Below are 24,358 nucleotides of genomic sequence, written 5' to 3'. Positions count from 1 at the left end.
ATTTTTAAATTTTTTGTAGAGGTGGGGTCTCACTGTGTTTGCCTAGGCTGGTCTCGAACCCCTGGGCTCAAGAGGTCCTCCCGCTTCCACCTCCCAGAGTACTTGGATTACAGGTATGAGCCACTGCATCTAGCGTCCCCTGGGTATTTTAACCCTCATAGTTGTTCACACTGAGCCTCTAGCAATTCATCAATTACAGTTCAGGTTTCTTATGGAAGTTTGCTGTGTGAGTGTTTCTGCTCTGATTACTTGTGATTCTCCGTATTCACCTTCTGTCTCTCCAGTTTGGGGGCAGCTGTTTGACCTGTGACTTAACTTCTCTTACAGATCTAAGAAAAGTTGTTGATTTTTCAGTTTGTTTAGCTTTTTACTTGCTCTTAAGATTGAGTGACAGCTTTTTTTTGCATTTTTTTATTGTGATAACATGTATTAATACAAAACATTTATCATTTAAGTGTACAGTTCTGTGGCATTAGGTACATTCACACTGTGCAATTAGGACTCTTAAAAGGAAAAAGTCACATACTGTTAGAAGGGTCATACAAGGCTTTATAGAAAGGGTTTTTAAGATGAGCTTCTATATATCAATTAAAAGAACATTTCAGTAGAAACATGGGCATATGGTATGATAATTACCAGAAGAAAAATGCAAATAAGTGCTGAGCACAGGAAAAAAATCATCAACCTCTCCAATAATCAGAAAAATTGAAGTTAATCATCATTAACTGTTGGGAGAATAGCTACTAAATTTGATAAAAACTCAAAAATTCATAATAATTCAGAAATTGAGAATAGCGGCTGGGCTTGGTGGCTCACTCCTGTAATTCTAGCACTTAGGGAGGCTGAGGCGGGCAGATCACCTGAGCTCAGGAGTTCGAGACCAGCGTGGCCAACATGGCAAAACCCCATCTCTACTAAAAATATAAAAATTAGCTGGGCCTGGTGGTGGGCACCTGTAATCCCAGCTACTCGGGAGGCTGAGGCAGGAGAATCGCTTGAACCCATGAGGTGGAGGTTTCAGTCAGCTTAGATCACGCCACTGCACTCCAGCCTGGGCAACGGAGCAAGACTCCATCTCAAAAAAAAAAAAAAAAAAGAGAAAAGAAAGAAAAAGAAAATGATAAGGATATAGAAAACTAGTGTTTCTAGGTCCGTTAAGGGGATGGTAAACTGGTGAAGCCTATTTTGGAAGGCAGTTTGGCCACTTCTAATAGAATTGATAAATGTACTTACTCTTTGACCCAGCATGTCAACTTTAGGGATCTTTCTGTAAAAATACTTGCATATGTGCATAAAATAGTATGTCCAAGTATGCAACAATTTTTGTGAAACAACCTAAAAAAACTATTAGTAAGGAGACTTTGCATAACTGGTTACCTAAAAGGAAACAGATGTGGAGGGGAGAGAGTTTTGCTTTTTCATTTTATACCTGTATGCAGAAAAGAGTAACATAGCAGGCCTAAGACTGCTATCCTTAGACAGGCCTGCTTACAATGTTATCCCTTGGCTAGTGTCTGGGAACTTAGAGTTTTGGGAGAATTTCCATTATCCCCTGATAAGAGTGGTTCACTGTGCCCAAACTGTACAAACAATGTGGTTTATGGGCTGGGCCCAGTGGCTCAATTGTGTAACCTCAGCGCTTTGGGAGGCCGAGGCAGGAGGATTCCTTGAGGCCAGCTTGGGCCACATAGGTAAGATCTCGTCTCTACAAAATATTTTTAAAAATTAGCCAGATGTCATGGTGTGCACCTGTGTAGTCTTAGCTACTTTGGGAAGCTGAGGCAGGAAGATAACTTGAGTCCAGTAGTTCAAAGTTGCAGTGAGCCTTCATCATGCCACTGCACTCCAGCACGGGTAACAGAGCAAGACAAACAAAAATAAAAAATAATATGGTTTATGTTGAACATCTACTTTTTTTCTGGGAGTCTGGAATTTTGGTATATCGTTAGGCAGAGTGCCTGTGTAACCGGCCTCCAATAAAAGCCATGGGCACTTTATTTCTAATGCGCTTCCCTTGTGGACAACATTTCACACATGTTGTCACAACTTATTTCTGCAGGAATTAGAGGGTCGTGTGTAATTTCATTAGAAGAGGATTTTTGAAAGCTTGTGCCTAGTTTCTTCTGGACTTTGCCTCTTGTGCCTTTTTCTTTGCTGCTTTCACTTTGTATCCTTTAGCTGTGATAAATTATAGCTCTGAGTATGGTTATATTCAGTGATATGTTGGATCACTTGATATGCTCAGTTTTTTACATGTGTGTATTATCTGACCCCTTTATTGTGCACATTTTCCCTTGATGGTAAAAGAGTGAAATCTTTCCTTGGTAACATTGTAGGTGATATAATAAAGAAGTGAATCAAAAAGTTTCTTTAGGTGTGTTATTTAGGACAAGGAGATACTACTTTAGGTAAATTATTTTAAATTACACTTCCAGTTTTCATTACCTTCATATGTCAATAGGATGCTAAACCACAGATGTTAAATTTCAAATAGCATTTTAAGTTTATGCTCTCTAGTTTTATAAATTATATTACATAAACTTACTGAACTGAATGTGAAAATAGGGTGCCAATTCACTGACTATGTGATGTTCTGAATGGGTTATCAATGCCTGTTGTGTCTAGCAGACTTGCCCTGCTTTATTGAATGTGTATTTGGAAGACACTAGGCTCTGTGGGGGAAGAAAAAGAAATAGGTTATTGTCTGTGAGGCAGTGAATTATAATCCTGGGTGGTGGCAGCATTGGTAGTGATGGGATAAAATGTATAAACATGATGGATATAAAAGGCAAGATGACAAGTACTATATGTCTAGGACATGTTTTTGGAATATATGCCCATTAGAGCAGGGATTTTGTCCTATTCATCTCTGTATCACTAGCACCTAAAACAGTCCCTGGGCATAGGATAGGTTAGGTGGAGTTAATGTGAAGCCAGTCGTCATCATAAAAGTGATAATTGAGTTTGAAGAGGAAGTTCTTTTTATTATAAATCTCTGAATCCAGTGTGTCAGCAAACTTAAAAATATTTTTGGGGAATATCATAACAGTTAATTCGTGAATAGGTCAGAACTTTCTAATGTTGTGTGAATATTATGTGACCTGGTGATCTGAGATACTTCAATGGCGCTTGCCTGCAACTAGCTGTTCTTTTTGATACTGGATAGGACATTTAATTCTGTACAAACAACTACAAAGGGTTTCTTTCCCTTAAAAATTTTTTTTTAATTGTGGTGAAATACGTGTAACATAAAACCTATCATCTAAGCCATTTTTAAGTGTACAGTTCAATAGCGTTAAGTACATTCACATTGTTGTATAACCAATCTCTAGAACTCTTCTCATCTTGGAAAGCTAAAACTCTGTTCCCATTAAACCACCCTCTTTATTCCAAACTCATTCTCCTCCTTCCTCCAACCTCTAGCACCATTCTATTACATTTTCTGCCTGTATGGATTTGACAATTCTAGCTGCCTCATATAATTAGGATTATAAAATACTGTCTTTTTGTGACTGGTGTATTTCAGTTAGCATAATGTCCTCAGGGTTCATCCATGTTGTAGTATGTGTCAAAATCTTCCTTTTTAAAGGGTTGAATAATACTGCATTGTATGTATATACTACATTTTGTTTATCTATTTGCCCATAGCATGACACTTAGGTTACTCCCACTTTTTGGCTTTTGTGAATGTTCCTGCTGTGAACATGGTTGTACAAATATCTGTTCGAGACCCTGCTTTCCATTCTTTGGGGTATATACCCAAAAGTGGAATTGCTGAATGATATGATAATTCTACTTTTACTTTTTGAGGAACCACCATACTGTTTCCTATAGTAACTGTACCATTTTACATTTCACAACAGAGCCTAAGGGTTCCAGTTTCTCCATATCCTTGCCAGTACGTATTATTCTGGCTTTTTTTTTTTTTTTTTTTTTTAATATAGAGATGAGGTTTTGCTATGTTGCCCAGACTGGTCTTGAACGCCTCAAGTGGCACAAGCGATCCTCCTGCCTTGGCCTCCCAAAGTGCTTGGGTTATAGGTGTGAGCCACTGTGCCCAGCCTATTTTGGTTTTTTGATAGTAGCCATCAGAATGGTTTCGAGTGGATTACTAAGTCATACAGGGATGTAAAATTGTGTCTGTTGAATCATCTATATGAAATACTTCATAGGAATTGAAGCTATTAAGATTTTGATGCCTGTTGGAGATTATTGGTGACTTGCTGAAAGTAATTTTAGTAGGGTAATAAAGGAAAAAATGAAATTTTCAGAGGGTTCAGGAGTTAATGGTTCACCAGGAAGTGTAGTTTCTCTTTAGAAAGTTTGGTCAGCTGACCACAGCATTGTGGCAGTCTCTGGCCTTGCAAAAATAACTTTTTTCCATATAGTGGTCAATAAGTATTCAGTTCTCTTAAACTACACAAGTGACTCTTTTCCTGTGCTATATTTGTTTTTGCAGAGAGAAGTGTGAATTCTGAATGTCTGCTACTAATTTGGGAGTCTTTGTTTTGTTTTTGTAATTGGAGGTAAAGAGAATTGATGTAATTGTGGCTTAATATGTTAACACTGGAACTTAATATTCTCAGTTTTACTGTATGTTTTTAATTAATTAATTTTATTTTATTTATTTATTTATTTTTGAGACGGAGTCTTGCTCTGTCACCCAGGCTGGAGTGCAGTGGCACAATCTCAGCTCACTGCAAGCTCCACCTCCCGGGTTCATGCCATTCTCCTGCCTCAGCTTCCCAAGTAGCTGGGACTATAAGTGCCTGCCACCACGCCCAGCTAATTTTTGTATTTTTAGTAGAGACGGGGTTTCACCGTGTTAGCCAGGATGGTCTCGATCTCCTAAGCTCATGATCCGCCCGCCTCAGCCTCCCAAAGTGTATTTATTTATTTTTTGAGAACAGAGTCTTACTCTGTTGCCCAGACTGGAGTGCAGTGGTGCAATGTCGGCCCACTGCAACCTCTGCCTCCTGGGTTCAAGCGATTCTCCTACCCCAGCCTCCCGAGTAGCTGGGATTACAGGCGCATGCCACCACGCCCAGCTAATTTTTGTATTTTTAGTAGAGACGGGGTTTCACCACCTTGGCCAAGCTGGTCTCAAACTCCTGACCTCTGGTGATCCACCCACCTCGGCCCCAGAGTGCTGGGATTACAGGAGTGAGCCACTGCTCCCGGCCTACTGTATGTTTTTATTATATACTATGAGATAATGAGATTAGTGATGGATTGCTTTGTAATACTTTGGGAGTCTGGGTCTGGCAGAGTGTGCCCCTATGAAGACTAAGTGGGATTATAGTGATTATGTTTTCTTAAATCAGAATCAGGATGCATAACCAGATGAAGGAAGACATAGTCGGGAGCCATAGTTTTAATATCTAGATTTTGGAATTTTAGGGTAATTTACTGTAGGGACAAAGTATTTGAAATTGGGATTGGCGGAACATCAGTGGAACCAGCGATTGCTAAGTTAAATATATAGAGGGACATTAGATAATGGATGATGAGGAAATGGGTAAAAGAAAGTGAGGGCCTTGTGAGTTGAAACAAAAATAATCAAACCTGGAACACTTTCCATTTATTGTATTAGATATCTTCGTTTCAATAAAATTAATGTATATGACAAAATTTTATTGTCCTCCTAGTTCAAGTGGGATTCTACTTTTATTTCCATAAAAATATACTTTCAGGATAGGGAAAGGGTAAACTTGCATTATAAGTTTGTATTTTCTCACGAAGGGACAGGAGAGAAGAAAAAAAATCATTTGCTTATTGTCTAGGCTATCTGTGCAAAAAAAAAAAAAAAAAGAACAGCCTTTTTTTATTACATTTTTTCATTTAGATTATGATTTGCCATATTTATTATTTTAAAACATAAAGTCTGTAGTACAAGGTTTTATTTAAAAACATTCTCAAAATCAAGGACTATTGCTACATGCATTCGGGGAAGATTATCTAGATATATTGGAGAGATCTCCTTTGCTAGTAATTGATGAAACCTAGGAATTGAACCCCAGCTTCTCTGACTTAAAGCTGCCCTATTGTGAAGTAGAAATGAAGTGTAAGCAATATATTCTTAAGTATACTGGTCAATTCTGATTTACATAGAAGACCTAACAGGTTATTTACTCTCTACTATCTGTTATGGGATTATGCTGATAGTAGCTATTACTAATAGAAGATACAGTCTAAATCAGGGAACTCATATTCTATCAGGGATGGCATATGTGCATATCTAAATAATTACTGTACACTGGAATATGTTGTAGATAAGAGGTGTATATAAAGTAGATAGAGATGAGGAAGTGGATGATGGGCCTGTATGCCAGTACTACTATCAGGAAAAATTTCACGAAGATGATTTCTGTATTGGGCTAGTAAAAAGCAGGGAGTTTGCTTGGCAGACAATTAGGGGAATAAGTGAAGCATAGATTTTGACATGAGCAAAGCACAGAATCATTTTATTACTCCAAGACTCATAAGACTGGCCCTATTTACTTCAAAGTTACTTTCTTTATTATCAATCCTGAGCTGGCTTCAAATGAGGCAGAGCCATGCATTTCTGAAAAAAAAAAGGGGAGAGAACTAGTCTGTTACGCAGCAGTGGGTGAACAGTGAGCAAAGATAGGAAGATGAATTTTGATAGACAGAGTTGCATATTTTGCAACTAAAGGTAGACATTGCAGTTGTATAGTTGAAAGACCCTTTGGTTATTTTAGCTGCTTATAACCATTATCGTTAGTGATGTGCATTTTTTCTTTTTTTTGAGATGGAGCTCTGTCGCCCAGGCTGGAGTGCAGTGGTGTGATCTCGGCTCACTGCAACCTCAGCCTCCTGAGTAGCTGGGACTACGGGCACACGCCACCAGGCTTGGCTAATTTTTGTATTTTTTAGGAGAGATTGGGTTTCACCATGTTGGCCAGGCTGGTCTTGAGCTCCTGACCTCAAGTGATCTGCCCACCTTGGCCTCCTAAAGTGCTGGGATTACAGGCACGAGCCATCGTGCCCAGCCCATATGCATATTTTTATGTAAGTATGTTTGTAAAGTTAGAGATAAAATAGTGATAATACAGTGTTACTTTGAGATAGTATAGTGTTACTTTGGCTGGTACTCTAATTTTACTGTATGCCGCTATTAATTTATATTTGGGGTTTTAAGAAATTTTGGCTTGGTTATCATGCAACTTGTAGGGTTAAATTAATACTGTTAAGATGGTATGGTTTTTCTGACTGAGGACAGTTAAAATTTTCAAATATAAAGCCAGATGAATTTATTTATTTAACAATGGTTATTGAATGTGAACTATGTCCCAAACCTGCTACCTTTTAAAATTCAGATGAATTCTCCAGTAATTGCCTCAGAAGTTTTCCAGAGCAATTAGGTAAAAGGAGTTAGGTAGCCTTAGTATTTTGCCACAGTATAACTCTTAAGCTTAAAGTAATTTCCATTTTTATTTACTATACAAAGTATAGTTTTAATATGTGTATATTCTTATGTACATATTTACTATAAGTTGTGTCTTATGAAACTCATACTGTGTTTTGTTGTTGTTTTTTGTTGTCGTGTTTTTTGTTTTTTTGAGACGGAGTCTTGCTCTGTCGCCAGGCTAGAGTGCCGTGGCGCGATCTCGGCTCACTGCAACCTCTGCCTTCCTGGTTTAAGTGATTCTCCTACCTCAGCCTTCCGAGTAGCTTGGATTACAGGCACGCGCCACCATGCCCAGCTAATTTTTGTATTTTTAATAGAGATGGGGTTTCACCATGTTGGCCAGGATGGTCTCGATCTCCTGACTTCATGATCTACCAGCCTCGGCCTCCCAAAGTGCTGGGATTAGAGGCATGAGCCACCGTACCCAGCTGAAACTCGTACTGTGTTTTAAGTGTTATAACATTGAGAAATTTGAGGCAGTGGTGTGTGGTCTAATAACAGAGTGTGAGAGATCTTCAGCTTTGATATTTAATTTCTATATATCCCATCTTATTCCAAAAGGAATTCCAGTTAGCTTAATTTCCATTTTAGTGCTGTTTCTTTTTGTGCTAATTTGTTGTTTTCTTAATTGTCCTGATTTAAAATCCAGCCAACAAATTAATTTAATGCTTGTCTGTCTAAATGTATTTTCACTTCAATGTCTGTTCAGTGAATATGAAGAGAATTAGCTATATTTTTGCTAACAAGGTTTGCTGATGGGGAGAAGAGCAAGATAAAGGAACAAATCAAAGATGAGTGTTAGGTTTTTGGCTTGAACCACTGTTGAATGGTGGTGCTATTTGAGCTTGTTTGTGATGCCCATTAAACATCCAGTGGACAGGCCAATAGACAGCTCTTTGACTCTGGAGAGATTTAACAAACTTTAAACATTCTCAGGAGCTTAGATGAACAGTGAACTGTCCCACCCTTTTAAGAACTTGAATCTTGACACACAAATGGATATCTTAAAGTCACATTGCATGTGATTTTGGAGGCTTTTGAGAATCCATTTATTGATTTAGGATTAGGGGAATACAAATTTAGTGTTTTAAGAAATAAAAAACTGTTTAAAGCAAAGTGAATATTAAACTCGAATTTTGTTTGCATCAAAAATTCTAAGTATTAAAAATGTTTCTCTGACTTGCCTGAGAAGGCTCAGTAAATAATTCTTCAATTTGTAATGAGAGTTTTGCTTTGCATTAGCTATTGGTCTATAAAGTCCAATAAGATAGTCTAATCTCCGCCTTCAGTTTTATAGATTAGTGGACGAGACAGACAAGTACTGAAATACTTACGAAATACTTTCCACAAGTGGCAATGGAACAATGTGTTATGGACTCATTGCAGAAGGCTGAGGAGCAGTAAAGGAGGGAAGGTTCAAGAACATCTTCAAAAAGGAAATAACACTTTAGCCAGAGCCCTGCTCACCAGTAAGAGCAAAAATTGTGCAACTTTGATATTTAAGAAGTGGAGGGTTACTGCTAGTAGTAGTGGTGGTGAGTAATTCTATATGACTGAAGCATCAAACTCTAATAAGAGCATTATAAAAAGAGGCTAGAAAATTGGACAGGCAACATTCAACATATCTTATAATTAAAGATTCGGTAGTTTATGTTAGAGATGATAGACACATAGGAGAGTTTTTAAATGTGGGACTAAAATGGTCAGACTTGACTTTTTAGAACGGTAATAAAGGAGTGCAGTTATTTTTGGAATTCATTTACGTGACTTTTTAAAGACCTCTGGGGTAGGCTGGCGCAGTGGCTTATGGCTGTAATCCCAGCACTTTGGGAGGCTAAGGTGGGCAGATGGCTTCAGTCCAGGAGTTCGAGACCAGCTTGGACAACGTGGCGAAACCCCATCTCTACAAAAAATACAAACAATTAGCCAGGCGTGGCGGTGCGTGCCTATAGTCCCAGCTACTCGATAAGGGATGCTGAGGTGGGAGAATCACCTGAGCCCAGGAGTTTAAGACTGCAGTGAGCTGTGATTGCACCACTGCATTCCAGCCTGGGCAACAGAGTGAGTCCCTGTCTCAGTAAAGATCTTTAGGGTAGACTTAATTGCAAATGCTTTCTTAAAGGATTTGTTTGTTTGCTTAGCTTTTTTTAAAAAAGTCACACATGATAAAGGGTGTGGTGGGTACCTATAACTTAATACAGACATCATTTAGCTATATTTTTGCCCAGTTAATACAGTAAATGATTAAAAATTCTTTCTTGCTTTAGGATTATATGAAATAATTAAATTACATAATAAATGAATTATTTTATTAGTGTTTAGTGCTATTCTCCTACAGTCTATGAATAAGGTTTCTTAGTATATTATATCATGTTTCTCAATAGTACAGAATTTTTTTGTTTCTTTCCTAGTAATAGCTTCATCAGAGACAATAGAATAGTGGTCAGGAAGTTAAAATGAAATTATATGTGTGGATACTTTCTGTTTCATAGAGTTTAAATGAACTTTGGTGCTACTTCTATTCAAGAGCTATGTAGACATTAATGTTGCTGTGTTAAAAAAAAAAAAAAAACTGCTCTAGGCCTGATCAGCTCTTAGTCTGGCAGTAATTTTGTACCTGCAGAGTTTATTGTTTAACAGGGTAAATAAGATGTATCCTCTTTATATATTTATCATAAGAGTAAGAAATGTAAGTGTTCTAAGAGTACATATAAAGGTAAAACAATTTAGAGGGGAAGATTATGTCTGGATGAAGGGCATCAGAAACTCTGTAGGAGCTAGGGCTTAAAATTAAAAGATAAGTAAGATACGGAGGTGTGCAAGTGGGGAGACCACCAACAAGCAAAGAAAAAGCATACACAAATACACAGAAAAATGATTATCATGGGATTTTTTTTTTAATAGAATCTTAGCAACTTTTAAAAAGTCAAATTATCAGGCAATTACCACCTCAGACCTACTGAATCAGAAACTGTTGGGATGAGGCCCAGCAATGTGGCCCTCCAGGTGATTCTGAAGCACACTCAAATTTGACAAACTGCTTTGCAATTTCAGGCAGATAAATTGACCTGGAATATGCAACTCTTTCTGATCTTTGATCTGGGAAAGGTTTTAAAGAAATAAATCTGAAGTAACAACATTTAAAGAGTTCCAGTAATTAGTTCAATAATAATAGTTAACATTTATTGAGACTTTTTGTGTACCAGACCTTTTGCTGAGTGAAGGTTATTATCTCAGTTTTATAGATGATACACAGAGAGGTTAAATATGTTAATTGTCACACAGCTAAGAAAGTACCAGATCCAGAATTTTAATTTATGTAGCTTACTATAAAGCTGACATTTTTTGGTGGGACATAAGTTCCAACTTGAAGATACCTTTTTTAAAGTACAAAACAAAGTTTTTACTTTATGGACCACTTTGTATCTCTGATGGGCATGAAAATTGCTAAGAACATTACTTTTGTAGATTTTTAATAGAGCATTCTCCATTTTAAACTTTAATATAGAAAGCATTTTAAGAAATGGCGTGCTAGGCTTTAAGAAAACTGGATAAATGAAAATCCAAACTTAAATTAGATAAGTATTTGGGCACGAAAGTTCTCAAGGTTCATTATGAGAAATGTAAAGTCATTTCACATAAAAGCTTTGTTTTGCACATTTCTCAATAACATAATTTGTCATGTAAAAGAAGAAAAGTTTGGAGTGGGCCAGGCATGGTGGCTCACATTTGTATTCCCCAGCACTTTGGAACGTTGAGACAGGAGGATTCCTGGAGCCCAGGAGTTCGAGACCAACCTCTGCAACATACATGGGGAGACCCCAGCCCTACAAAAAATAATAATAATAATTAGCTGGGCGTGGTGACATGAGCCTGTGGTTCCAGTCACTTTGGAGGCTGAGGCAGGAGGATCATTTGAACATGGGAATTTGAAGCTGTGGTGAGCCATGATCATGCCACTGCATTCCAGTTTAGACAACAGAGTGAGACTCCGTCTGTGAATGAATGAAAAAGAAAAAGCTTAGAGTGATTGTACCAGGCATTCCTGAGGTACATTCACATTTTATAATTAAACTCAACCACTCTTTGTACTTATATTTTTTCTCACTGACATTGACCTAAGATATATTCCTTTCCCCTCTGTGTTTCTGCAACTATTTAAGTTGATATCCTTCTCTAAGTCAGATTCAAATATAATATTTTGAAATGCACTGATACTATAAATATCTAAAAATACATCTTTTCAGATGCTTAATCTTTGAGCAAAGAAAATACATTCTAATTAAATGTGCAAGGTGTGTATATAAGTAACCATGAGGATCTTTGTTAATATGGAGTAACGACATCATTAACAATCTTTTCTACTTTTGTTTTTTATTTACGTTCAATTTTTTGAACAGGCAATACAGTCATACAATCCAAAAGATGTGAAAAGACATAATAGTAATGTCTGATTCCCATCCGTTTCCCTTAGGTACCCATTTCCCTTCCCCACAGACACATACTTTGTTAATAGTTTTTCTTCCAGAGATGATATATACATATGTACAAGCAAATACAAATGTTTTTATTTCTTTTTAACACCAATAGTAATATATTACATATATACATACTACACTGTGCGTATAATGTACACTATTATGTTTCCTGCTTTTTACAGTTATGCTTAATATGTATTTTTCAGATATTGTCATCTTACTATATATAAAAAGCTAACTCATTTGTTTTTCAGCTCTCTCATATTTGATGGTGTGAATAAAACATTTAGCCAGTTTTCTATTAAGAGGTTTCCTTGATTGTTTGTAGTATTTTGCTGTTACTAACAATGCTGCAGTGGTTGGGCGCGTGGCTCACACCTGTAATCTCAGCACTTTGGAAGGCTGAGGTGGGTGGATCACCTAAGGTCAGGAGTTCAAGACCAGCCTGGATAACATAGTGAAACGCTGTCTCTACTAAAAACACAAAAATTAGCTGGACCTGGTGGTACGCATCTGTAATTCCAGCTACTCAGGAGGCTGAGGCCCAAGAATTGCTTGAACCCGGGAAGCCGAGGTAGCAGTGGGCTGAGATCGGACCACTGCACTCCAGCCTGGGCAGCAGAGCGAGATCCTGTCTCAAAACAAACAAAAAAAGTGCTGTGATATGTAACTTTGAATATAAATCATTTCATGTGTGTCCCATTTTTATCTGGAGGACAAAGTTGTAGAAGTACAATTCAGAGACAGGGTCTTGCATTGTTAAGCAGGCTGGTCTTGAACTCCTGGCTTCAAGCAGTCCTCTCAAAGTGCTAGGATTACAAGTGTGAGCCACCATGCTTGGCCCCCACTTACTTTTGAATACAGTTTTTCCTCTGACACATGTATATATTTGGAGAACTCTATTACCACAGGAAATCACAAGAAATAGCATCATAAATGTGGGGAATTTTACTTTGACATTGTGCCAGTGCAGAATAAGATTCTAGTAAATCTTCATCATAAAGAAAAAAATGTATTCCTGTTGTAGGTCTCTAGTATTGTGATGGTAAAATTTAGTAGTTTTTCAAAGAAAAAGAAAAGGTTTATAGACAGTTTCAGTTCCTTAAATATCAGTATCACAAGTAGCAAAAATAGAGTAGTGAGAAAGTTAAATTTTATCAGATTTATTTTTCATTTTATTTGTATTTAATAATTTGTTGAATGGTAAAACCAGAATGCTTTCAATATGTCTTGAGGCCTGAAAGAAAGTTCCTTTGAAATTAAATTTCAGCAATGTAGTTGTGTAGAATTTGAACAATTCACAATACTGACTTTCAGTGCTTCTGAAAGCAGGAAGTGTATTACTGTCACGCAGAACTATTCCAGCCCAAAGAACATCCCTACTGCCATATGTGGTAAGAATTTGTCAGTAACCCACAAACTACTTCTGTAATGCAGTGAATAAGCAGAATTGGTCTTTGTTGGACATTTCCAATTCAATATGAAAGAACTTTGTTTTGCAGTGTCTTGTAAGTAATTATTAGCTGATGCCTTGGGAGAAAGCCTGGCACATCATGGGTGCGTGCTCATGGTTTATTGAGAGAAGAAATAAAGAAACCTGTACATAATTCTTTTAGGCATGATTTTAAAACTTGGTTATTGTGACCCTTAGTTGAAATACTGAAATTACTCAAATATGTTAAAGACTGAGTTAAATATTCTGACTCAGCTTATTAATGATATCTTTAAATTATTTTATTATGTTTTCCCTCTTTGCTGCTCATGTGAAATAAATATGAATCTTATGTTTGCACTTATGCTATAAAAGAAATTATCCTTGGGGTTAATATTAAAGGATGGGGAAATTAAGAGCTAAGAGACAGGAAAATGAGTTGTGAGGAATTGGGGTCACCAGATTTCATTAAAAATTTTAAAATATCACTGTTTCTCTAAACTTTAATTTTTACTTTTTGTATTTTAAGCGGTTAAGAAGATTGTCTACCAAATATAGAACAGAAAAGATATATCCCACAGCCACTGGAGAAAAAGAAGAAAATGTTAAAAAGAACAGATACAAGGACATACTGCCATGTAAGTTGGAAATGCCCTTGATAAAATACATAGAAATGCTAATTAGCCTTTTGTAACCTAACTAGTTTTATTCTTCCTGAGTTTCACTGTTAAGGAAGTAGTAATTAACCTATCTTTCAAAGTACACGAAAAGATACTAATTCGTAATTGTGCTTTTTGTTTTTCCTTCTGATCCTAGTTTTTGTTTAATTTTTTTCCTTTAAGTATCACAGTTGCTCTAATACTAAATTACTTTTTTTTTTTTTTTTGAGACGGAGTCTCGCTCTTTCACCCAGGCTGGAGTGTGGTGGCGCGATCTCCGCTCACTGCAAGCTCCGCCTCCCGGGTTCACGCCATTCTCCTGCCTCAGCCTCTCCGAGTAGCTGGGACTACAGGCGCCCGCCACCACGCCCGGCTAATTTTTTGTATTTTTAGTAGAGACAGGGTTTCACCATGGTCTCGATCTCCTGACCTCGTGATCCGCCCGCCTCGGCCTCCCAAAGTGCTGGGATTACAAGCGTGAGCCACCGCGCCCGGCCACTAAATTACTTTTAAATACTGTAAATCCAAGTGAAAATATCTTTTGTCAACTCTCTGTTCAAAGACGTTATTTCATTAAAATAATAAAGACAACTGAATACATTTTATAAAATGCTAACAATGTTGATTTTTCATATATCTATACACAAGAACCTTAATTGATTAATTAAGCATGAGAAAATGAAGCATAGGATGACTCAAACATCTGTCTACTATTCTCAGCAGTCTGAATATGTGTCTCTAAGTATATGTCTTAGACTGATTGCATTACATTCTAATAATATTTTATTTATTTGTTTGTTTGTTTGTTTGTTTAGAGGTGGAGGTGGAGGTTCTCACTGTGTTCCCCAGGCTGGTCTCAAACTCCTGAGCTCATGTGATCCTCCCACCTCAGCCTCCCAAAGTGTTGCGATTACAGGTGTGAGCCACTGCGCCCTGTCTGTATTCTTAAATAGCACAGTTTTCTGGCAAAATAACTTTAACTCTGAAAGTATACTTAAGGTGTGCCATCACTTTATCCAATAAAAGCTATACGTCATACTTGCTATCTTTTAAAGCTACCAGTCGTTTTTCTTTCTTCATAAGTATTTTGAAATATCTACATCCCATTACATCATTTCCTCAATTCTTATTCAGTCTTAAAGGTTGTTCTCTCTAAAATGCCCTTAAAGTTCTTGGTGACTTTGTGTGTGTGTGTGTGTGTGTGTGTGTGTGTGTGTGTGTGAGAGACAGAGTCTTGCTCTGTAGCCCAGGCTGGAGTGCGGTGGTGAGATCTTGGCTCACTGCAACCTCCGCCTCCCAGGTTCAAGCGATTCTTGTGCCTCAGCCTCCTGAGAGCTGGGACAGCTCTAATACAGGTGCCTGCTACCACACCCAGCTAATTTTTTGTATTTTAGTAGAGACAGGGTTTCACCATGTTGCCCAGGGCCCAGTGGCTTCTTAACTGCCAGATGTGGTGGTCTTTTTTTATTGTGTATTCTAACAGGAAGAATATTGATTATTCAAGAATGTTGAACTATTTTGATGCCATTGATCAATCCCTATTTTTGAAATTTTCTTCTTCCATGATAACTCTTTTAAAACACCTCTTCCCGCTCATCTCTTTCCCTCTTTTCTCCACTAACTTCTTTGCTGCAATTTAATCCTTCATCCTTTTGTTATTCTACATTATTATCAGCTGTGGGATGTGTGGATAGCCTGTGTTGGCAGGATTAACAAGTGGCAACATAACATAATGGTAAAGCGTTTTGATTCTGGAAGTTGAAATCCTGACTCCACCAGTTGCTAGCTATATGACCTTGGACTGATCCTCTCTGTGCCTTGGTTTTGTCATCCTTAAAATGGAGATTATAATAATACTTTTTAGGATTATTTGCACAATAGACAGGTTAATATTGAATGCTTAAAAGTGTACCCGGTGGCTGGGTGCGGTGGCTCACGCCTATAATCCCAGCACTTTGGGAGGCCGAGACTGGTGGATCACGAGGTCAGGAGTTGCGAGACCAGCCTGACCAACATGGTGAAACCCCATCTCTACCAAAAATACAAAAATTAGCCAGACGTGGTGGCATGTGCCTGTAATTCCAGCTACTCAGGAGGCTGAGGCAGGAGAATTGCCTGAACCCAGGAGGTGGAGGTTGCCGTGAGTCGAGATTGTGCCATTGCACTCCAGCCTGGGCGACAGAGTAAGACTCTATCTCAAAAAACAAAACAAAACAAAACAAAACAAAACAGTGTACCTAGGACATAGTAACCAATCATTAAGCTTTTGCAAAATACACTCCACTTTTCTCACCTGTTGTCTTAATGTTTTCAGGCTGCTATTATAGAAATACCATGAACAGGGTGGCTTATTAATAACAGACATTTGTATCTTCAAATTCTAGAGACTGGGAAGTCCAAGATGAAGGCACCAGCAGATATGCTGTCTGGTGAAGGGTCACTCTAGCTCACAGATGGTGCCTTCTCACTGCACCTCACATGGTGGAAGGGGCAAACAAGCTCTCTCGGGCCTCTTTAGTAAAGGCTGATAATCCCATTCACGAGGCATGACCTACTCATCTCCTAAAGGCCCTACCACTTAATACTGTTGCATTGGAGTTTATGTTTTAACTTACGAATTTGGGAGGGACACATATTCAGACCATAGCACCAGTCTGCCTCAGAATAGGGGATGACATGGCTTTCTGGATACTTTGTATTAAGCAAGATAATCTTAAGGTGATCCTACATTGCTCTGGAATTATTCATGCACACATTCAAAGAGTTAGCCTGTCCACTTTTTTTTTCTGTCATGTAGCCGTAGGTTTCTCTTTTCATATGATGTTTTATTTTTTTCTTTGTTTTTGAAACGGTGTCTTGCTCTGTTGCCCAGGCTGGAGTGCAGTGGTGCGATCTCCGCACACTACAACCTCTGCCTACTGGGTTCATGCTATTTTCCTGCCTCAGCCTCCCAAGTAGCTGGGATTACAGGCACCCGCCACCACATCTGGCTAATTCTTGTATTGTTAGTAGAGATGGGGTTTCACCATGTTGGCCAGGCTGGTCTCGAACTCCTAACATCAGGTCATCCGCCTCCCTTGGCATTTACTCATTTTACAGAAAGCTCTGAGGGTGTACTGTATGCTGGGAATGCAACAAAAAACAAACTGGCAAAAATCCCTGCCCTTGTGGAGCTTATATGTTAGTCAAGGCGATGGACAATACATATTAACATATATGGTCTGCCATGTGGTGGTAATTAGTGTTATTGAGAATATAGTTCGAATGAGGGATAGGGAGAAAGCAGAGAATAGAAGGGGAAGTTTACATTTTTGGCTGGGGTAGTGGGAAAGGTTAGTGGTGTACTGTTAAACTAGTCCTCTGATAGTTCTGATTTGTATTGTTTGCTGATTTCTGTGATAAATGGATTATTTACCATAATCATCAAAGCAAAACTCTGAGGTAAGTACTATTATGTGCCATTTTGCGAACAGGAAACTGAGACAGAGGTTAAAAAGCTTGTCACACAGTTAAATATTGTGGGGCAAGAATTTAAACCCAGGTGGTTTTAAAGGCTTCATTCACTAGGGTGATTTTGCCTCTCAAGGGACACTTAGCAATGTCTGGAGAGATTTGGTTGTCACAACTGGGGTACGGGAGTGGACAGGCTGCTAATGGCATCTAACAGGTAGAGGCTAGGAATACTGCTACACATCCTGCAGTGCATAGGATGCAGCCCCCTTCCCCAAAGACTTCTCGCCAAAATATATGAGTGTCAGCGTTGAGAGACCTTGTCCAAGAGCTCGAGTTGTTAATCACTGTGCAGTAATCAGAGTGACAGTGCCTTTTTTCCTTTAAGTTATCTAAAGTTTGGTAAGTAGGTCTCCAGTAAATTTCTAGTTATTTTGATTTGGGATTTTTTTTTTCTTTTTTTTGAGACAGAATCTCACTCTGCCGCCCTGGCTGGAGTGCAGTGTGGGATCTCAGCTTACTGCAACCTCTATCTCCTGGGTTCAAGCAATTCTCGTGCCTCAGCCTCCCAAGTAGCTGGGATTACAAGTGCCCACCACCATGCCCAGCTAATTTTTTGTAATTTTAGTAGAGACAGGGTTTCACCATGTCAGCCAGGCTGGTCTCAAACTCCTGACCTCAGGTGATCCACCCGCTTCGGCCTCCCAAAGTACTAGGATTACAGGTGTGAGCCACTGCACCTGGCCTGGAAATTTATATTGAAAGTAATTGTACTGAGAGATATGTGCTTATTTACTGTTAGATAACTATTTAATTCATTGCCCGGGCACAGTGGCTCATGCATGTAATCCCAGCACTTTAGGAGGCCAAGCTGGGCAGATTGTTTGAGCTCAAGAGTTCAAGACCAGCCTGGGCAACATAGCAAAACTCAACACACACACACACACACACACACACACACACACACACACACACAGAGATTTGTTGGGCATGATGGTAGCAAAACTCAGCACACACACACACACACAGACACACACACACACAGATTTGTTGGGCATGATGGTGCACACCTGTGGTCCCAGCTACTCGGTAGGCTGATGTGGGAGGATCACTTGAGCCCAGGAGGGCAAGGCTGCAGTGAGCTATGATTGCACCACTGGACTCCAGCCTGGGTAACAGAGCGAGACTCTATCTCAAAAAATAAGGAGAAGAATTTAATTCACTAACTTTCTTTGCATGTTTTAACATGTGCAGTGCTTGCAGAAATAGGATTTTTAAAACAGGTTTGAGGTATAATTTACATACCCATGAAATTTATCCATTTTAATTGTGCAATTCAATGATTTTTTTAAAGTAAATTTGTAGAGTTTTGCAACAATTAATACAATCTAGTTTTAGGACATTTCCATCACCCCTAAAAGATCTGAGTCTTCAGCCCTGGGCAGCTGTTAATCAGCTTTCTGTCTGTATAAAGTTTCCTTTTCTGTGAGTTTAATATAAATGTAATCGTACAATATATAGTCTTTTGTGTCTAGCTCTTTTCTGTAGCACTTTTTTTTGAGATGAAGTCTCATTCTGTTGCCCAGGCTGGAGTGCAGTGGCACGATCTCGGCTCACTGCAACCTCCGCCTCCCAGGTTCACACGATTCTCCTGTCTCAGCCTCCTGAGTAGCTGGGATTACAGGCGCACACCACCACGCCTGGCTAATTTTTTGTGTATTTTTAGTAGATACAGGGTTTCACTATGTTGGCCAGACTGATCTCGAACTCCTGACCTCGTGATCCGCCCGCCTCAGCCTCCCAAAGTGCTGGGATTACAGGCTTGAGCCACCGCGCCCAGCCTCTCGTTAACACATTTTAAAGATTCATTCATGATGTAGCATGCATCGATAGTTCATTCCTTTTTGTTGTTGAATAATATTCCTTTGTATGGATGATGAACATATTGAATAATGCTGCTATGAACATGTCATACAACTCTCTGTGTGGACCTATGATTTTGTTTCTCTTGGATGGATAGCAAAACCATGGAGAGGAATAATTGTTTTCATTTTTTTGATATTTAGATTATTTCTAAATATGCTTAATAAGAGCACCAATCTGGCAGGGCGTGGTGGCTCACGTCTGTAATCCCAGGACTTTGGGAGGCCGAAGCGGGCAGATCACTTGAGATCAGGAGATCAAGACCAGCCTGGCCAATATGGTGAAACCCCGCCTCTACTAAAAATACAAAAATTAGCCAGGCATGATGGCACATGCCTGTAGTCCCAGCTACTTGAGAGTCTGAGGCAGGAGAATCACTTGAACCTGGGAGGCAGAGGTTGCAGTGAGCCAAGATGGTGCCCCTGCACTCCAACCTGGGTGACAGAGCCGGACACCGTCTCAAAAAAAAAAAAAAAAGAGCACCAATGAAGAATATTAAAACAGCCACCCAAGTTCTTTCTCGCGACTTCTAGTTCCCGGCACTTTGCCGGGTGTTAATGGTGGCCCAAAATCATGGGTGCTGTGGCTTTCTCCCTAAGGTGTCACAGGAGCTAAGGGTGCCGCTTAACAAACTGCAGAAGATGCAGGAAGATGAAGGACACCCGGTCTGCTGTGGCAGTGGAATGTGGCAGAAAAGCCAGCTGGGAGGGCAGGGAGCAATCCTGGAAAGTCTGGCTGACCCCACCATTGAACAGGGTTTGGTGTGTCATTGCTTCTAGGCCTTTTCAGTGGACAGAACTGGGGTGGATATACACTCATTTATTTGAAATCATGCATTTGTTCCATACTCCAATCCAGCCCACCCCTTCTTTGCTCTATGGTCAAGTGAGTGAGAACAGGCGGCTACATTTACAGCCTTGTTGCTCACCTCTTCCTTCTTCCAGTAGTCCCGTGTTGCGTCATACCTCTTCAGTACATGTACTTATTTAGACCCAGAGCCTTGGCTTTGAAATCAGAGAGCCCAGTTTCAAATGTGTCACTGCCATCTCAGTTTTGTGATTTGGGCATACCTCTGTCTGTGCATAGCGATAATAACTTCTATCTCCATGGGTGTGTGGTGAGGATAAAATTCTGTGCTTAGAGGAAACGTTCATTCCATGGTAGCTGTTTTTTTATTAATTCTATACTTTTGAACCTATTATGCTGTCTATAATGCCCTGGTTTTTTTTCTTTTTAATCATTGGCAAACTTCTCATTCCCTGAGACCCAGCTTGTCACACCTCTGAAGACTGCTGATATCCTCAAGATGTTCCTTACTCGCTTTCCTTGCTACTACTTTACTATGGATATATGAACAACATTATTGTGCTGATTACATGCAATAAATATTTATTGAATGAATGATACTAAAATTCACATTTAAAATGCAAAAAAAATCAAAATACACATGATATGCTGTATAAGTAGCATAATGTTGATTTTTAAATCTAATGTGCTGTGGGTACATAGTAGAAAGCAGTGACTACCAAATTTGCCTGTGTTTTAGAATTTAAATGGGGAGTTTTAAAAAGGGTATTTCTGTGCCCCATTTTTAATTTACTGAATTAAACTTATTGCAAGATATAGTACTCCAGAAATCTTGGATTTCGATTTGCTTTCCCCAGCTGTTGAATGATTGGGGATAGATGAAATAAGATTGGCAAAATGTTGATAATGAAGCTGGGTAATGGATATACAAAGATTCATTATACTGTTCTATTTTGTTGTATGCTTAAAATTTTCCATCTTAGAAAATTTAAAAAAAAAAAAAAGAAATTACCAGCCTGCATGTAGTCAGCCTGGCACCAGTCCTAACTATCATTTGGGAGCCACTATTCTCATTTGGATTTACAGTCACCAGAAACTTTACTGAGGACCCAGTGGTAAACCAACTATTGTATTCTGCCTTTGAGATACTTTGAATAGAGGCTAATATGCCATATGAATAAGGATAATCAACTGTAGTAATACCGTTACTACTGGTAAACATGGTAAAAGGAAGCTTCCTGTAGTTATTCAGCCATCATTACCCTAACCACTGAATATTCTATTCTGATTTTCTAGAGTCATAGCTTTTTTTGTATGTGTATTTCCTATCCCAAATGGCATATAAAAAGGGGGATGGGACATGTAGGGTGGCGTGAAATAAATGACAGAGCATTGACAAACATATTGTAAACATTCTGTTTCTTAGAATACAGTGAGGAAATGAATAATTTTCACCAGAAGCAAGTATATCTTCCTTATATGTGTCTTCTACAAATTTCTAAAGAAGACTTTTTTTAAAGTAAATTTATCAATTAAATTAGCAGAACTGGACCTTTAGTGCTATGTATAAAATTTGAGCCAATGAAAAACAAATTAGTTACTATTAGTTGTTCTTTAATACTTCGCTAAGTTTATTCATGTCTGTTAACATTTCCGTATTTCCTTTTGTATTTTTACTGTCTTTGATACTCATTCATGGATTAGAAGGGATTATAATGTGATAATAATAATGGCGTTTTACATGTTATATGTTATGGTCCCTTCTAATCCAGAAACAATGAATACTAGGCAATTCTACTTCTTTAGGATTTCATAATCTGAAAGCATCTAACCTCAAATACTTACTAATTATAAAAGGGAAAGGCAGTAACTTTCCCTTTTGGTAACCAAGCAATACCATATTAACCAAGTGACCAAGGTTAACATCACAAGTACTAAAGCATATGTATATCATGTATCCTCTGATGTGTTGTACTGAGAAGGACACAATATCATTCTGTGGTATTACCAAAAATTCATAACTTCATTCCAGTCATTTAAAAAAATCAATCAGAGAAACTTTTTTAGATTGAAGGAGACTAAGGAGAAATAAAAATTATTATTATTATTATCTTGAGATGGAGTCCCACTCTGTCACCCAGGCTGGAGTGCAGTGGCATGATCTCTTGGCTTAACACAACATCCGCTTCCTGGGTTCAAGTGATTCTCCCGCCTCAGCCTCCCGAGTAGCTGGGATTACAGGCATGCCTCACGATGCCCTGCGAATTTTTTTTGTATTTTTAGTAGAGATGGGGTTTCGCCATGTTGGCCAGGCTGGTCTCAAACTCCTGACCTCATGTGATCCGCCCACCTTGGCCTCCCAAAATGCTGGGATTACAGGGGTGAGCCACTATGCCTGGCCACTAAAAATTAAATTTAATATGAGATCCTTGAAAGACAAAACAGATTAGAAAACACTGATTTGTATAGTCTTCTTTAATTAATAGTTTTATAACAGTGTTAATTTTGTGGTATTGATCATTGTCCTATGGTTATATAAGATGTTACTATTAGAGGAAGCTCAGTGAGAGGCATATGGGAATTCTCTGTACTATTTTTACAGTTTTTCTATAAATCTAAAATTAGTTCTAAATAAAAAGTTTTAAACATCAGCACAAACTGGAAAAAACTGCACTTCCTGTGACAAAGGGCTGATTTTTTCTTTTTACATAGATCTCATAAAAATCAGTAGGACAAAACAGACGTGGAAAAATGGGCAAAGGATATAAACAAGTGGTTTATGGAAAAAGAAGTACACAGAACCAATAAATATATTAAAACATACAGTCCTTTTCATAACTCAAGAAATGGAAATTAAAACAAGATATTTTTACTTTTTGGTTTGTCAGTGATGGAAAGTTTGGTAACACCCAGTCACCCTTATTACATAACCCTGTATAAATTGTTACATACCTTTTAGAAGGCAAGTAGCAATTCCTCTGTTAGGAATTTACCCTACAGCAATGCTGTAACAGCTATATATACATTAGTGTTCATTGTAGTAATGTTTTTAATAGGAAAAAAATGGCCCATCCGTAGAGTAGCTAAATAAAGAATGAAACATTCACATGATGGAATTCTCTGTTACACTAAAAAGAGTGAGATAGCCTAGTGCAAGCTGAGTGCAGTGGTTCACACCTGTAATCCAAACACTTTGGGAGCCTGAGGCAGGAAGATCTGTAGCCCAGGAGTTTTAGGTTTGAATGAGCTGTGATCGCACCACTGCACTTCAGCCTGAGTGACAGAGTGAGACCTTGTCTCTGTATTTTAAAATAATAGTAAAAATAATAAAGTAAATCTTTTTGTGCTTTGGGAAGAGTTCCAGGATATACTATAAACTGAAAAGTAATGATACAGAACAGCATGTATAGGATGCTTGCATTTGTGTAGTAGTTTTTTAAAGTATATATGTGTAATAAGTACATTTGGAATGGGAAAAATAACTTTAATATAGTATCTTGATGGGAGAGAGCCCTGGAATTGAAGGGCAGGGGAGGCTTACTTTTCCTTTTATACCTTTCTTTAAGGTCTAATTTTTAAAAATTCTATACATATTCCTTTAAAAAAATCAATAAAAACTTAAAAGAAAAATATACTTCATAAAATTTTTTTGTAAAGATTTTTTTACTCTGTTACCTAATAATAACTATTATTAGCCAAGAGCATTCGAGCACTTTTTATATATAATCTCAATTAATTAATTTGTTATAATTTACTTTTTATAGTTTCTTGTGAAATATGAAAGTTAGATTTTTTAATAAGAATTTTAGCATATGGGCTTGTGTATCACTGGTTAGTATTCATCAGCCACTTGGTATGTTTGTTAAAAGCTGCAGAGGCTGAAACCCTAGACTCTGCTGTAGTAAATCAGAGATAATGTCCTGGAATTTGAATTTTAAAAGAGTTCCAGAGATGATTCTTATTGCAACTTTAATACACTGCTTTACGTCACTGGTGGTGGTGTTTTTTTGTTTTGTTTTGTTTTTTGTTGTTGTTGTTTTTGTTTTTTTGTTGTTGTTGTTGTTTTTTTGCTGTTGTTGTTTTGTTTTGTTTCTAAGACAGAATCTTGCTCTGTCACCCAGGCTAGAGTTCAATGGCGCAATCTTGGCTCACTGCAACCTCTGCCTCCCAGCCAGGT

General features: G+C 38.2%; 1 protein-coding gene across 7 annotated transcripts in view; it reads left to right on the top strand.

Annotated features, from left to right (window-relative positions):
* Positions 1-24,358, top strand: part of PTPN12 (protein tyrosine phosphatase non-receptor type 12) — a 103,423-nt gene that overhangs the window by 19,829 nt on the left and 59,236 nt on the right. For 6 of the 7 annotated variants that reach the window (XR_009208997.1, XM_032761246.2, XM_058425384.1 and 3 more), the window contains exon 2: positions 13,872-13,980. Coding sequence is in view for 4 of the 7 variants with exons in the window: in XM_032761246.2 (XP_032617137.1) it covers positions 13,872-13,980 (109 nt within the window). In the remaining 3 variants the exon portion in view is untranslated. Of the gene's footprint in view, positions 1-13,401; positions 13,419-13,871; positions 13,981-24,358 lie in introns of those variants that run through there. The other variant, XM_032761250.2, reaches the window with a different exon arrangement.

This window comes from Hylobates moloch, unplaced genomic scaffold (assembly GCF_009828535.3).
Source record: "Hylobates moloch isolate HMO894 unplaced genomic scaffold, HMol_V3 SCAFFOLD_1, whole genome shotgun sequence".
Taxonomy (NCBI): domain Eukaryota; kingdom Metazoa; phylum Chordata; class Mammalia; order Primates; family Hylobatidae; genus Hylobates; species Hylobates moloch.
Note: the sequence above shows the minus strand (reverse complement) of the source record. Positions and strands in the feature narration are given on the sequence as shown.